Here is a 15,673-nt window from a genome sequence, read left to right on the forward strand (position 1 = left end):
TGTCTAAACCATATTTTCTGTCTGTGTAAATGGACAAATTTGCTGTCAAATTTTAAACTGTTCACAAAAATTGCTCCTGAGTTCATTTGTATGTGTACACATGTGGTGGTACATTTTTACAGAATGGTCTTCAAAAGGAAAAAAAAGTTGTTAAATTAAATAATTCATCCAATTCTAGTAGTAATGGTTGTTATCATTGTGCTGACTGTGTAATGTGTTTTTTGTGTGCAATAATGAAAATTATGATTTGACCAAAGAATATATAGCAATGTAGACTGTTTTGTGCGTTTTACAACAAGAAAAGGGAGAACTGTTACTTATATACCTTTAGACATATATATTTCTGTTTAGTAGAATATATGTATAGTAAAAATAACAGTGCATGTACACTTCTGTTAGCTAGTTAGATGCATGTACACTTCGGTTTGCTAGAATATATGTAAGAAAATATAGTCAATTAGATGCATTTACATTTCTGTTTGTTAGCATGTGCACACTAAATGGTTAAACTACTCTTAGCTGAGAAGCAAGGGAAAGAAATGGCATCCATACTGAATGTATTACTTGGTACAAACCGACAAGAAGCAGGTGCAAAGAGTATGAAAAAACTGCTTTCATACGGAAGCATTCACAATAGGAAAGACTCCCTAAAGTTATTCACCTTGAAACAGAACAAACTGCATTACATCAGAAAATACCGAAGTAACAGACTGCCAATTCCAGAGCTATTAAACAATAGCATACTGTTTCATGGATAAGATCCGGATGGTACAGAAGAATATATAAAGGATGCGAAAAGTGTATGATGTTGGATCTGATTTCTTGTTAGATCTGTATACTGGAGGTTATCATCCGTGCTGTCTAAAAAGTTTAACCTGAGACATTAAAACTGTAAATAGACAAGTTATTTTGTTAGTACTCCATGTAATTTAGTGCTAGAAAGGTTATTTTAACAAGGCTCCAGCAAGCATCAGCAAAGACATCTGCATTTAATGTTTCAGTGGCTAGCCTTGCCTGTATTCGAACACAGGGGGAGTATAGAATATATGTAGGAAAATATAGTCAGATGCATGTACATTTTTGTTTGCTAATGTGTACGTTAAAGGGTTAAACTGCTCTTAGCAGAGAAACAAGGAATTAAATGGCATCCATGCTGAATATATTACTTGTTACAAACCAATACGAAACAGGAGCAGGGAGCTGCTTTCATACAGAAACATTCACAATAGGAAAGACTCCCTAAAGTTATTCACCTTGAAACAGAACAGACTGCATGACATCAGAAAATACCAAAGTAAGAGAATGCAAATTAAAAAGGTATTAAACAACAACATACTGTTTCATGGACAAGATCCAGATGGTACAGAAAAATATATAAAGGACATTAAAAGAGTATGATGTTAGAACTGATTTCTTGTTAGATCTGTATACTGGAGATTATCATTCGTGCTGTCTAAAAAGCTTAACCTGAGATATTAAAGCTGTAAACTGTACAGTATTGTACATGCCGTCTGTTATATAGACAAGTTATTTTATTAGTACTGCATGTAATGTAGTGCTAAAAAGTTTATTTTAGCAAGGCACCAGCAATCAGCAGCAGCACAGACATCTGCATTGTAATTTTTCAGGTATCACAGGTGAATCTCAGTCCAGGCCTTGCCCTTCAGTATGCAGGCTGCAAATCAGGAGCTGCACACAGATTCCTCCAATGAGGCTTGGGTTGCGTGTACAAGGGGCAGTCAAGGTTGAAGGTTGCTGTTAACCCAGTCTGAAGGCAGAGCACATCAACCTGAAGGAGAGGCGAGCTCTCAATTCAGGCTCTGCAAGTCTTCTCCCATCTCTGGAAACCAGGACCTCTAAAGGTATTCACAGACAACATAAATGTCATGTGGTGCATAAACAAGCAAGAAGGAACAGGAATCTTACCAGTTGTGCTGATTGGCTTAGATTGCTTGGGACCTGACCATGAAGGCAAACATGTCCCTTCAAAGAGTATACTTCACTACACAGGACAATGTCTTGGCAGACTCCTTCATTAGGTTCATTGAAGACCCTCCACGAATGGATGCTCAACAAACAAGTCTTCCCAGAAAAAGTCCACAAGTGGGATACACCACAAATAGATGCATTCGCCTCAGAAAACAGCAGTCAGTTCCCTCTTTTTTCACAAGGACTCCTTGTCCCTAGGCTTTGAGGATGGATGCCTTAGCCTTCCAGTGTGCAGGAAGGTTTCTTTACATCTTCCCCCCCACTGCCTCTGATCCCAAAAGCTTTACTTAATATCCAAAAAGAAAAAGCACACATTTTGTTGGTGAGCCCTTTTTGGATAAGGCAGCATTGGTGAGCCCTTTTTGGATAAGGCAGCATTGGTTCCCCTCTTCTATCTCAGCCAGGGGCAGTCACCGCAGGCTACTCCACAAAATGGACTTGATCACACAACAGAAGGGTTGATTGCTTCACCACGGTCTGTCATCTCTTAACATAACCGTGTGGACGATTGGATTTTGATCCCTTCCAAGCACGAATTCTCTGAAAATGTGCTTTGGGCTCCCCAGGAGGTAAAGAAATCTACTCTTCAGAAATCCTACCTGGCCAAATGGAAGAGATTTTCAATTTGGTGTCAAGCTAAAAATGTGAACCCTGTAAAATGTGAGGTCCCTGTTGTTTTATCTCATTTGACCGTTTTTCCCATCTTAGCTGACCACATTCTTCACAGTTGTCTTCAGGCTGCTAGCTTGGAGATAGACTGAGGATTTACACTTACACGTTTCCTTATGTACTCGTACACTCATAGACTGAGGTTATACATTGGACATGTGGCTCATAGGCTAATAGGTTATAGGCTTTGGTCGCCTGGCCGGATGTCTGTGGTGAAAACCCATCTGTTTGGAATACTGCAACAGTGATCAGTAGGACATCTACTGTTGTGGTAGGTTCTTACACAACTGTACCAAAGGAAACAAAGGACCACAGGCTCATTTTAGACTTGAGCAGCATGAACTGTTTTATCCCCAAAGAAATCTTTCTGATGGTCATGATGAAGTCCATCCTTCCTTGCTTATCAGAAGGAAACTGAACTTATACTTTAGAACTCCTAAAATGTGTGTTTCTACATAAAGATAGCCAAATAGTCCAGACGGTATGTGAACTTTTAGATAAGATCTGGTATCTGTCAGTTCAGGACTCTTCTGTTTATTTTCACTTTGACCCCCAAAGACTTCACCAGATAGATGTATGCAATTGCCGCAAACTAGAGGCTACTAAAGGTAAATGTGTTCCCCTTCATGGGTAACTGGTTCCTCACTGCTTCATCCCTCAACATGCTAATTTCTTCTTAACAGTCTCTGATTGGTCTGTGTCAGTCCTTACAGGTCAGAGTGAACTTTGCAGGGTCTCAGCTATTCACTTTTATTGTCTGCAGTCTGTCCAGATTTCAGAGCTTGACTTCCCTGAGAAAGGATCCTTCCGCTTCAGCACTTGGTATCACAGTTAACTCGGACGGCATCTGCCACAGCCCATCTCTGCCTCAGACATTTGGAGTTGAAGAGAGTGGCAGTACCAGTGGTACTCTCCACAAAGTACTGTGTGAGAGTACTGCAGTCAATACTGTAAGTTCAGTGGTCCCAGATCAGACCTTTGATTCAAATGTCACAGCAAGTCAGGATATCAGAAGTGTGCAGGTCACATCTGAGATGGTGATTGCACCTCTCCGGCCTATTACACGATGATCCATTTCTTATTCCCACCCATCTAGTAATTTTAACCATAGATACCTCTTCCGTGGGGCAGCAAAGGGCACACTATCCAAACGTATGATGTCAGGCATCAGTCTTTTAGTGTTGAGGACATTCTTCACATTCCAAGTTTTCCAGAGCTCACTGCCTCAATGGATAATAGAGATCCACTCCAGCAGCATGGCAGTGGTTGCTTATTACTCCTCCTCTCTTGGAGAAACATCTCCACGTTTGGCCTTTTAGAACTCTTCTTTCTATCTGTTTGGTAATCACTATCCAGAGCTCTGAAATGTACTGCAGTCATTCCGTGCATTGTCATTATTCCTGTCTCCTAGCTACTCAAATAGAATTGAAATATTTTTTGCATTGCATGAATTTGCACAGACAATTCAGATTCTATGTAGGTAGAACAAATCTGTTAGAAAAAAAATACTTAGCTGTTCATATCCTTTGCTAAAAAGAAGCATGACTGTAATGTATCCAAAGCAACCTTAGCTAAGTGGTTGACCCAAAACGTTACATTTTTCTGTGAAAAATAACCATAAGCTTTTGTCCTCTGTGCTTAGGACACAGTTTGCTAGAGCTGTGGCTGCCTATTAAGCATTTTTCCTCACTACAGCCTTGGATTAGATTTGTGCAGAAGTTGTGTAGACTTCGCTGATTATTGTCCACAAGACATATTAGCTGAATGCGATATTCATGTTTTGGCCTGGCTTTGGGACTATAGAAATTAGAAGTGTATTTCCATGAGGGAGACCACCGAGAAAAATTAACTTTAGACTCTGTCCTGCTGTTAAAAAAATGGACCTCCTCATACTAAATGTAGATGTTATATACTTAGTATAACAGTAGATGTGCATAAGCAGGTCCATTCTCACAGAATTACCCATCCTTCTTTGTCCTGCTCTTTGCTGACCTAGTCAAGAATGTTATGTTTATTTTTGTCTGTTTTGTGTGTCATACCAGAGATTGAGAGGAAGATGTCAGTTGGTGTATTATGGGTAAAGGATGGAAATAGCCTGAAGAAGTTTCAGATGCCAAGCTGTCTTAACTCCTAATGGCACTAGTCATGTTGTTGTTGAGGCTGCACCTGCTCATCCAGCTGTACTGTCACGGTAATTCCATGACTTTTGTTTGCCCTCTACATATAACTTTTTTTTTTTTTGTTACAGATGTTTACTGCATATGTGTGGTGTACATATACATACACACACACATGTAATATGTGTGCGTAAGGCTTACATGCAACATATCAGTGATCAGCACTCTAATGTGAGATTCCTATGTTATGTCTTTGAAAAATCAAGATTGTAGCATCTTGGAGAGTTCTCCTTTCCCTGAGATACACAGAGTGATCTTGGAGTGTAAGTGATTCAGAGGGGACTTCCCACTGACAAAATGGGTTTAATTAGTTTGTGTGTGAAGTGGTTGTGTTACGTGATTACACTTAGGAATGTTCTTCATGCAAAAGTCAGATTTCACACACGCACACACACACACACTGCACTGTGCTTATTTTGCCCTAGCTTTTGACACTATTCCATTGCTGGCATTATTGAAAAATTAGACTAGCTTAATGTAAACCCATACATTGTCCTCTGGAATTGTAGATTGGCTGTCAGCAGATCCCAGGTTGTGGAAGTTGTTGGTTCCTTCTGGGATGCCACAGAAATCAGTTCTGAGCCATATCCTTTTTGTCATTTATTTTCTTCACATCCTAGACAATATCCCATGAGTATGCTTCACCAAATTTGCTGATGACTGCAAACTGGACATTGTTATCCACTGATCCACAGATACAAAACAGCTACAGCAAGGGCTGGAATATGGACATCGTGGTTTTTATAAAATGGTCTCAAACTAAATGAAAAAAGTGTAGTATATTAGTGTTTGGCAGAAAAGTAGCTTCCACCTCATATGTTATAAATGGTCCTTCTCTTTAGACAGATATGGTCATGAGACCAAGATACTTTTGTGGATGACTCTCTCTTTCAATCATCATGTTTCGACCATAGTCAGGAAATTCTTTTTTCTGGCAGAGTTAATTTTGAAGGAAGTATCTTTAAGATCCAGAGACGTCATCTTACAACTCTACTTTTCCTTTGTAAACCTGTCATTCAATACACTGCCCCCTTCTGTATGTACAAATTCAAAAATATCACTCAGCTTTAAAGGCACCAAAGATTTCTAACCAAGCAAATTAAAGATTTTAAATCAGTTGACTACCCAGATACATTGGCACAACTGTCCTTGTACTCAGTAGCCTACAGGTTGCCGAGAGGAGACTTGTGTCTCACTTTTTGAGCCATGAACAACCCAATCATAAACACCCACACTAAGTAACTAAGGGTACACCAGCAATTAAGACTTGTGGGATAGGTTCCTAACTCACTGTATTCCTAGTCTATGGAATAAGTTGCCACTACAGGTAGAGTGTTTTTCTTTGGGTACCTTTAAGGATAATCTTCCTGATGGACACAAATTTACAGCAGGATTATCATGTACAGTCCTGCTTAGTTTACAAGGTGAGCACTATTAAGTGCTTGAAAATGGTGGCAAGAACTTAAGTTTATCTGGTTATTGGCTAGGCATTTTATGCCCCCCCATGGTCTCCTGCGTAAACATAGTGTACATCACAAACCATGTAAAAGCCAAAAAGATAGCACCACAAAAGTCCACACAATGAAATTAATTACTGAATAGTAAATGCACAGCAAGTCGGGTTACGTTCAACAAAATAGCCTGTTCAGTGCCAATTTCTTCACCATTACAGAATGTCCTGTTCCACCCTTTCCAGTCATGTAACATTTAAACATCACATGTTGTAGATTAATATATAAGCCATTTCCAGTTCTGGAAGTTACATAAAACATATAGATTGATTAATCATGTTCATTTAATCCAAGTTTATGTAAGGTACCCAGATTCAAAGTCAAGAGTTTCACCTTCAGCTCTCTTTTCTCAACTGATATGAGGCTTGTTTTAATCTGCAGGCAGGAAGAGAGTCAGCATTTGAATACCTTTAGAGAGTGATTTCCAAGACTAAGATAAAGTGTATAGCCTACAGCAGACAAGAGACACTTTTCATTCAGTAGGTTGTGATAAGTTAAGTTTTTGAAGTGGCACTGAGACTGTAGTTTGCAGAATATATGCAAGTAAAAAAAAAAACGCACAAACTACCAGAGTATAAATCTAGCTTTATTGTCATTACAGACTGGGCTAGAGGACTATAAAAGCTAAAAATGCTGCATGAAAAATTTTTTTTTTTTTAATGGGATCCACTCGCACAGCTTTCTGTTGTGTAGACCTTGGTTATAAAGAGTTCTGTTTTTCTTTTTTTTTTGACTGATACTGATCTGACAGTGTTCAAATGGTACATTTTTAACTGATATTTTTCTGTTCTTCAGATACTTTCAGTTTTTGACCTGTTCCGTTATTGTGTCAGTGTCTGCAGTCAGATAGCTTCCCACCTTCATATTCATGTATTCAAAATCAACACGGATGCAGCACACTTCACTGTGCAAGGACAAAATCACCATTGATGAATGATTTAACTGTTGTCATGATGAACATAACAAGATGAAAGAAGTTTGGACAAGAAAGTGAACATTTCCTCAAGAAGAGCAAAAGAAGAAAAACATAATAAATGGAAAATATATTAAGTTATGTTAATCAATGCTATGTAGTTTTTTTCACAGCCTTGGTTTGTGGTGAAACCAGCACTCCTGAAACAACTGTTTACAATGGAGCTTGTTTTTTTTTTTTTGTTTTTTGCCCTTTTCAGTACTTCACTTATCAGTACTAATTATTTTAACTGGATCATTTATTTGCAGGATCTGAGCATGTCAAAGAATTGTTTTACTTCCTAATGTGACAGAATTGTGGTAAGACCTAAGTAAATTCAGCCATACAGATGCTTTTAATGCTTTTGTCAGAACTATTGTTTTCTGTTTTATGAACTGGTGATTTGAATTTCAGTTGAGGTGACCTGTTGTAACTGGTATGAATGTGTTAGTTTCAGTGACTTTTGTTAATTACAGGCTTATTTTTCAACCCAAGGTTTTAAATCATTTTTTTAATACTCTTCACTGTTGACTAGGTTTTTATTGCTCTTGAACAAGCTTATTTTTATGCATTTTTTGCAAGAAATGTATCTGATTTGATGCAAAGCATTTTTAACTTTCCCCTGCTTAACATTGGCAATTAAGCACTACATTTTCTTGAACTTTTATAGAGATCACAACACGATCCTTTTGTAATTTCTTGAAAAAATTACTTAAGGTGGCTAGGTTGTGGGGTATACTTTTTATTTCTAATTCTGCACAGAAAGCGCTGATAAATGCACTCTTTGCTCAGGCAGGTATATTGACAAAGCATACTGTTTGTGCATGTTTTAGTAAATAGTGTCTCCCTAACATGAAAGATTCCCAACCTCCCCCCTTTGGAAGCTAGCTATTATACTAACTTAAATGCCTAAACATGTAGGTTCTTAACTTAATTATTGTATTGTATTGTGTTTGTACATTAAAATATTGGTGGGTGTGATCAGCTTAACTAGCTGTACCGTTCCCCATTATTTAAAAAACATCAGAATGTATGTGTTCAAATAATGGCCCCTTTCTTGCGAAAAATGCTGGTTTGAGTACATTGCAGCAGTAGGATTTGTTTCATGTCATCTTCTGATATTTGTCCAGTTTTTCTATGAGCCAGTTGTTGCCACATCTTGACTGTTGTAATGGCAGCTACAAAACACCATGATTTGTGGTTGTTGACATTTTTTGTTTTTAACTGGAGATACCACATCCTGAAACATTTGTTTCACTACTTGAATTATTAATGTGTACTTTTCAGTTGCTGTTGTACACTGTGTTGCCAGCTAGAAAACCTTCATTCCAAGCATGGATTTAAGATGCATAGCACAAATTTCTAGATTTGAAAGTTGCAATCTGGCATTTTGAGTTCAGACTGATTCTGTATGAGTGTTTGATCTGCCAGACCATTTATGATTTGATTGTTTTTCTTTGTACGTCTGTGTGTGGTTATGTGTGTTGGAAAGACATAGTGTGGAGAGGAATTTCCAAGTGACCTTAGTTTAAGAATGTACATTGTTTAATGATGTTGTCAATCCAATGAGTTAGTTTTCAAAACTTTGAGAGTTCAGAGCTTGGACTATGCAGCTTCAGGTATAGTGACCTGGATGCAGACAATTTAGTTGTGCAAGGAATTGTCGGCCTCTTCTGAAAAGCAGATTTGTGATTGTGAGCATACATTGGTAGATAGTAAGGCTGCTGCCATGTGTGGAGTCCCTTGTTCAAAACAAGATTTGGAATGTAGTCCAAGTCTATGTGTAATACCCACTCAAACCGTATCAGTTTCAAACAGCGAGGAACTCAACCAGTCATTGGTTAGTTGGTCCATTCTACCAGAGCATGGACTTAGAGAATTACTTGTGTTAGTTGAATGTTGGAGTCTGGGAAGTGCCAAGATTGTTGTTAGGAAAAAGATTCTGCAGTGATACAAGAAGAATATGACCTCTAGTTTACCTGTGGTGGTGATAGAATTTCATAGGGGTGAGAGGGTTAACAAAGGTGTTAGTTTGCTATGAGAGAACCCCTCCCCCCCATTCATTCTTTTTGCTACTTTTAATTTGCAACACTTGGCGTAAAAGAGCCTCCTCTAAAGTGTCAAGGACGGTAATCATGGATGGTGCTTAGGAAACTTTTTTTTATTATACCAGTAATGGTGTTGCTTAAGAGCTGTTGTTTGGCTTTATTGTTTTAGAATATTAACATAATTACTTCTTGCAAATCTGCGTTTTCTCACTTCTTATTTTGTTGCTTTGCTGGCTAGCGTAATGTTTGTGAATAAATGGAAGAGATGGATTTTTCCAGAATGATGTAAAGTCCAGATCTACACAATGCCCACCCAAACCATCTCACAATCCCAGCAGCTAGAAACTCAAAACCAGTTGTTGGTTGGTTAGTGTGTTTTAGTGAGCAAAGTGTGATTTCTCCTTTTGGAGATATTGAAAAATCATAAATTAGGTTTGGAGGGGATGGAGGATGCAGAGTGGTAAACTTTTTATCTTTAGCCATTTGAGTTTCAGGATCACATGCACGTTTATTTCTTTGTGTAACACCATACCAAATTGGGGTTCATTTGATAGGTTCCCATTTACTTAATGTTTTGTTTGTAGTCAAATTTACTTCAGTATTTACAAAGTATGATAAGAAAGGCGTTATCTATGCAAATGGTGTAAACATGGAAAACTGATGATGTTCTTCATGTTTCACTGTTGCTGTCATTACATTTAGGTCATCTGCTGGCAGGTTGCCTTCAGTCGGCCTGATTAACAAAGTCTTGGGTCCTACGTCAGATGCTGTCCCTTCTTCCATGACGTCAGGTAGTCAGTGGTATAAAACATGCAGCCGATGTCATTACATCAGTCTTTCTTGCCGTACGGTGCCCAAAGCAGAAGCAGTTCGCAAGTTCCAGGTCGGCCTACTCCTGAAATTTTCGTTTTCGAGTTTCAGAACCAAAGCCTTCAACTTAAAGCTAAGTACCCCATTGGGGAAACTTTTTCTTGCTCCTTACCGATGTCAATAATAGTTAATAATTGCATTACTTGTGGAAAGCAAATACCTCATAAAGATTTTAATTCGTACTGTATTCCTTGCCTAGGCCCTGACCACGACATACATTGCTGTTGGTTTTGTGCTTTATTTAATCAGCGCACTATCCATCGTCTGTACATTTTTGCCTCTAATTATTTCGGTTCTCGGTTTAATTATCCAGAAATGTCATCAGTTAGCCTTCCAACTACCAGAATTACAAAAAAACGCAAAGATAAAGACAGAGACAGGCCGCCGAGGTCCAAAACTGTCGACAACGCTTCTCCTAAGCCAGTCGCCAGTTCGCCGGTACTCAGTGAGGCGCTTTCACAGGCTCTGATACCCGCTGCTTCTGATTCACAGGCCTCTACTGAGACCCATTTGGAGTCCGGTATGCCACTAGATGCTTCACCTATGGAACCCGCGGATGTATCGACCTTGAATGGGTCCGGAGACGCTGTGCAGGCACCAGCTTCTGAGGGTGTATTCAGGCCTACAGACTTGCATATTAAATCAACACCGCCTTCATTACTACGGCCTAAATCTCGATCCATGTTTAAAAAACTGATGCCTAGGCCACGTGTTCAGGCCCCTGTGCCTAAAAAACAAATGATAAAAATGGCTGAAGATCTAATTTCTCTAATCGGGGGTAGTCAACCCCACTCTCTAAGAGGCCTAGGGCTGAACTTGATTATGAATCTTCTGATCAGGATTCTGTTTCTTCTGACTCTTTTAATGACCTGTATTTGTCCATACCTACTTATGCAGATTCCGATGCAGAGGACTCCATTCCCTGTGCTTCCCCTCCTGAGGACACTTCTTTTGGGGAAAGTTTACATGCTTTGAGGGAGCATTTCCACTGGGAAAGCCAGGAATTTTCTGATTCAAAAAAGTGGCTTAGGGATTTCCTGCTTCTACCTCAGCATAGGCCTTTGGCTATACCTCCTGTACTAAGACATTGTTGATGATGTGTTCTCGGAATCCAGTTTGGCCCCTGATTCCCTGCCTTCGACTCCTAGTAAACCTGACAGATACTACAGGGCTGCTGAGTCCCACAAGTTTCCTTTTCAAAAATCCTGTTTCAGATCCAGAAACCATTTCTTAGGGGCCTAAGGGCATTAAGGCTTCTACTGCTAAAAATCCTACCCCTTCTGATAGAGATTCCAGGACGCTGAATAGATGGGGTAAAAAGGTTTATACTTCTGTGACCTTGGCAGTCAGAGCATTAAACTGCCAATTTCATATGTTAAAATATCAACAGCATATTATTGGACTGCCTAAACAGAAAATGATGTTGATTCCTGACTGTGTGGAAAATAAAGGTTTACAGGATTTAATGCATTCTGCTGAACAAGTTGGAAAACATGCTTTGCAATGTGGTTTTGATTCTTTAGAGGCCTCCTGCAGGGCTGCTGTTACTGGGTCTGTGCTTAAAAGGCATGCTTGGCTTAAGGAGCAATCTTTGCCTGATCATGTTAAAGCTAAATTGTTGGATGCTCCTTTAAATCAGGACCGCCTGTTTGGCAATAAGGGTGAATAAGTTCTAAAAAAGATGGAAGATAAAGCTAAATCTATGCAAACTGTTAAAGATTTCTTACAAGTGCAACGTCCAAGATTTAGTAGGCATTGGCCTACTTAAGAATTGGTCCTTTCCAGCCCCTTCCAGATCCTCTCAAGCCAAACCCTGACACAGCAAAAACCCCAGGTTTCAGTCCCAGGGTACTCTCAGAGCTAAGCAGTGGGGGGCCTCCACATCCAAATCTAGAAATAACAAGACCCCCCCCCTACAGTAAACAGTTTCAATGACTTCCTTTTAAAATTACCAAGCACTTATCTTTCAACCGTCCCTTTGGGGGGAAAGATTGCTCTTCATGCAAAGAACTGGGAACTCATAACCCAGGACAAATGGGTTTTAAATAGTGTCCCTGGGATACAGGTTTCATTTCCACACATTGCCAACACCAATCGGGTGGTCAGACCTGCCCCCAAATCAGTGGGCAGAGGCTCAAAAACAAGTACTTTCTCTCTTAAGCATGGGGGCTATTCAACTGGTGCCAGAAGAAGAAAAGAGACAAGGTTTCTATTCAAGGCTTTTCCTGGTACCCAGAAAAGTCAAATCATGGCATCCAATCCTGGACCTGTCTACTCTAAACACCTTTCTGAAGATTCCAAAATTCAAGATGCTGACTCTTCACCAGTTACTTCCTATGCTAGGCAAAGACGCCTGGTTGGCATCTCTAGATTTAAAAGTAGCATACTTGCACATCCCAATCAGGGAATCTTGCAGAAGTTACCTATGCTTCAAAGCAGGCTACTTGCATTATCAGTTCTCTGCACTGCCCTTTCGTTTGTCTACTGCGCCCAGGGTATTCACAAAGTGATTGGCTCCAGTTATTGCATTTTGCAGGCAAAGAAATATTCAAATATATCCATACCTGGACGATTGTCTAATTTAGGCAGAAAACCAGGGCATACTTTTAAATCATCTGGCATTTGTAAAAAGGGTTCTAACTTGTCTGGGGTACACCATAAACGAAAATAAATCACAACTGGTACCCTGTCAACAGATTACATTCCTAGGTGCAATCTTGAATACAACTGCCCAGATGGCTTTCCTCATGCCAGAGAAGCACATTTATTTGGTAACTTACTTCAAACAAGTGGCCACAAAAACCCTGCTGTCTGCAAGACAAATACTGCAAGCCTTGGGATTCATGGCCTCCTGCATTCTTCTAATTCCATATGCAAGACTGCATATGAGGAAACTACAGTGGTATCTAAAAAGTCTATGAGTCAACATTGTCACAGCCTGGAAACAATGATTACTATCATACCTTGTCTATGCCTGGAGTTCCTATGGTGGGCAGAAGCCTGCCACCAAAACAAGGAATTACCATTCACACTACCCCCTGCCTCCCAAACCCTAACTACAGATGCATCAGACTATGCATGGGGGGCTCACCTGGCAGGGAATTACAATCAGGGCAAATGGAACCCAAGTCAAATGCACCTACATATCAATCAAAAAGAAATGTTAGCTGTACAGAATGCTGTGACAGCCTTCAAGGACTACATTCTTCCACGACAACTAATGATAAAGACGGACAACACCACAGTTATGTGGTACATAAACAAGCAGGGGGGGTACAAATTCCTACCCCCTCTGCAGACTAGCCATGGCATTGTGGAACACAGCCCTGAGCTACCAAGTGCATCTACAAGCTCAATTCCTGCCAGGAAAATTGAATACACTGGCAGACGGACTAAGCAGAAACCTCATGGACCCACGGATTTTCAACATGTTGGCAAACAAATGGGGGAGCCCAGACATAGATCTATTTGCCTCCCCCCAGAACTACCAGTTGGACAGGTTTTGCACAAGGACTCCCCACAAACAAGTGTGGAAAGTGGATGCTCTGTCCTTCAGCTGGAAAAATCTGTCAGTCTATGCTTTTCCCCTTCTGCCTCTGCTCTCCAAAGTTCTACTAAAAGTCAGACAGGATAAACCAAGGATGATTTTGATTGCTCCAGACTGGCCACGCCAACACTGGTACCCCCTCCTATTTAGTGTGTCGCAAATATCTCCTTGGCACCTGCCTCAGACCCCTTCCCTGCTGTCTCAGCAGGAGAACCAGATTCTGCACCCTCAGCTTCCAACATTAAACCTTGCAGCCTGGCTAATCACTTAAATTCACCCTTATCATCCCTCAGCAAACCTGTGATGGATGTCATCTTAGAGGCGAGGAGACCTAGTACTAGAAAATCTTATGCTGATAAATGGAAAAGATTCTGTGCCTGGAACCAGTCATTAGGGATGAACACAGCAGCGCCCAATTTACCTCAGATTTTGCAATAGCCTCAGCTATTTCAGCTCACTATAACACGGAACCACCCCTCTTCTGTCATCCTCTACTCAGGCAGTATCTCAGAGGGGCAGAAAAACTTGAGACCACCCAGGAGAGCTCCAATCCCTGCCTGGGACCTTAGCTTTGTTTTGGAGAAACTCACTCTACCTCCTTTCGAGCCAACTGCTACTGCAGAATTAAAATTTGTTTCTTGGAAAACAGCCTTCCTTTTAGCAATCACTTCAGCTAGAAGGATATCCGAATTACAGGCCCTTATGGCAGTGGAGCCTTTCATCATCTTTCATGCGGACAGGGTATCTCTCAGGACCAATCCATCCTTCATGCCCAAGGTGGTTTCCAGTGTGGCTCTTAATCAGTCCATTCATTTGCCAACCTTCTTTCCCAATCCACAGAACAAAGGGGAACGGATTCTGCATTCCTTGGATGTGCACAGGCAACTAAGATTCTACTTTGACAGGACTAAATCTCAAAGAAAATCTGAACAATTGCTGGTAGCATTTGCTGCAGGGGCATAGGGGAAGGCTATTTCAAAACAAGCCATTTCCAAATGGATAAACCATTGCATTCATTTCTGCTATAAGTACCATGGAAAACCTATCCCCCAGATCATCAGATCTCACTCCACCAGGGTTGCATCTACTTCTGCAGCCTTTCTCAGAGGTGTCCCTGTCAGGGATATCCTAGAAGCTGCTACCTGGAGTTCTGTGCATACTTTCACCAAGCATTATCATTTACCAATTTTCTCTAAATCCAGAGCTGGCTTTGCCACTGCTGTCTTACAGGGCCTTATAGCTGGCCCTAATGCTGTATAAACTCCTCCTCCCAACCATAGCTTTGGGAATATACCCAAATGTAATGACTGCAACAGTGAAACACGAAGAACATAGTACAGTTGTGCACTTACCATAAATGTAGATGTTCGAGTGTATTCACTGTTGCAGTCCTGGTTACCCTCCCTCCAGCCCCCTAGATCTTCTGACTATTCCTATACTTTCCTTTGCTATGCTTAAAAGCCTTTTTGGTGTATTTGCTTTTGGTTGGAGGTATACTTTTGTGTTTTTGTGTTTATTTGCTCCCCATTAGGGGGCACCTGACATCTGGGGCAAGAAAAACTGATGTAATGACGTCTGCTGCATGTTTTATACCCCTAACGACCTGACATGGAAGAAGGGACAGCATCCGACGTAGGACCCAAGACTTTGTTAATCAGGCCGACTGAGGGAAACCTGGCAGCAGATTAACCAAATGTAATGACTGCAACAGTGAATACACTTGAACATCTACATAAATGGTAAGTGTACACAACTGTACTTTTTTATATCAGCATATTGTAGAATTATCAAAAGATTGCCAGGACATGCCATTTGCTGAAGTATGGCAGAAATACAGACTGCACAGTTTTTGCGCTGTTTTCTAATGGAATTGTTTGAATTATAATGAGTGCGCTTCATATATTGTAAGT

General features: G+C 40.3%; 1 protein-coding gene across 1 annotated transcript in view; it reads left to right on the forward strand.

Moving 5' to 3' along the window:
- Nucleotides 1-7,818, forward strand: part of CEPT1 (choline/ethanolamine phosphotransferase 1) — a 615,941-nt gene extending 608,123 nt beyond the window's left edge. The window contains exon 8 of the mRNA XM_044076652.1: nucleotides 7,142-7,818. Coding sequence (XP_043932587.1) covers nucleotides 7,142-7,276 — 135 coding nt within the window. The 3' untranslated portion in view covers nucleotides 7,277-7,818. The remainder of the gene's footprint in view (nucleotides 1-7,141) is intronic.
- Nucleotides 7,819-15,673: the final 7,855 nt, after the last annotated feature.

Source organism: Protopterus annectens, chromosome 7.part0 (assembly GCF_019279795.1).
Source record: "Protopterus annectens isolate FY-2018-M chromosome 7.part0, PAN1.0, whole genome shotgun sequence".
NCBI lineage: Eukaryota > Metazoa > Chordata > Ceratodontiformes > Protopteridae > Protopterus > Protopterus annectens.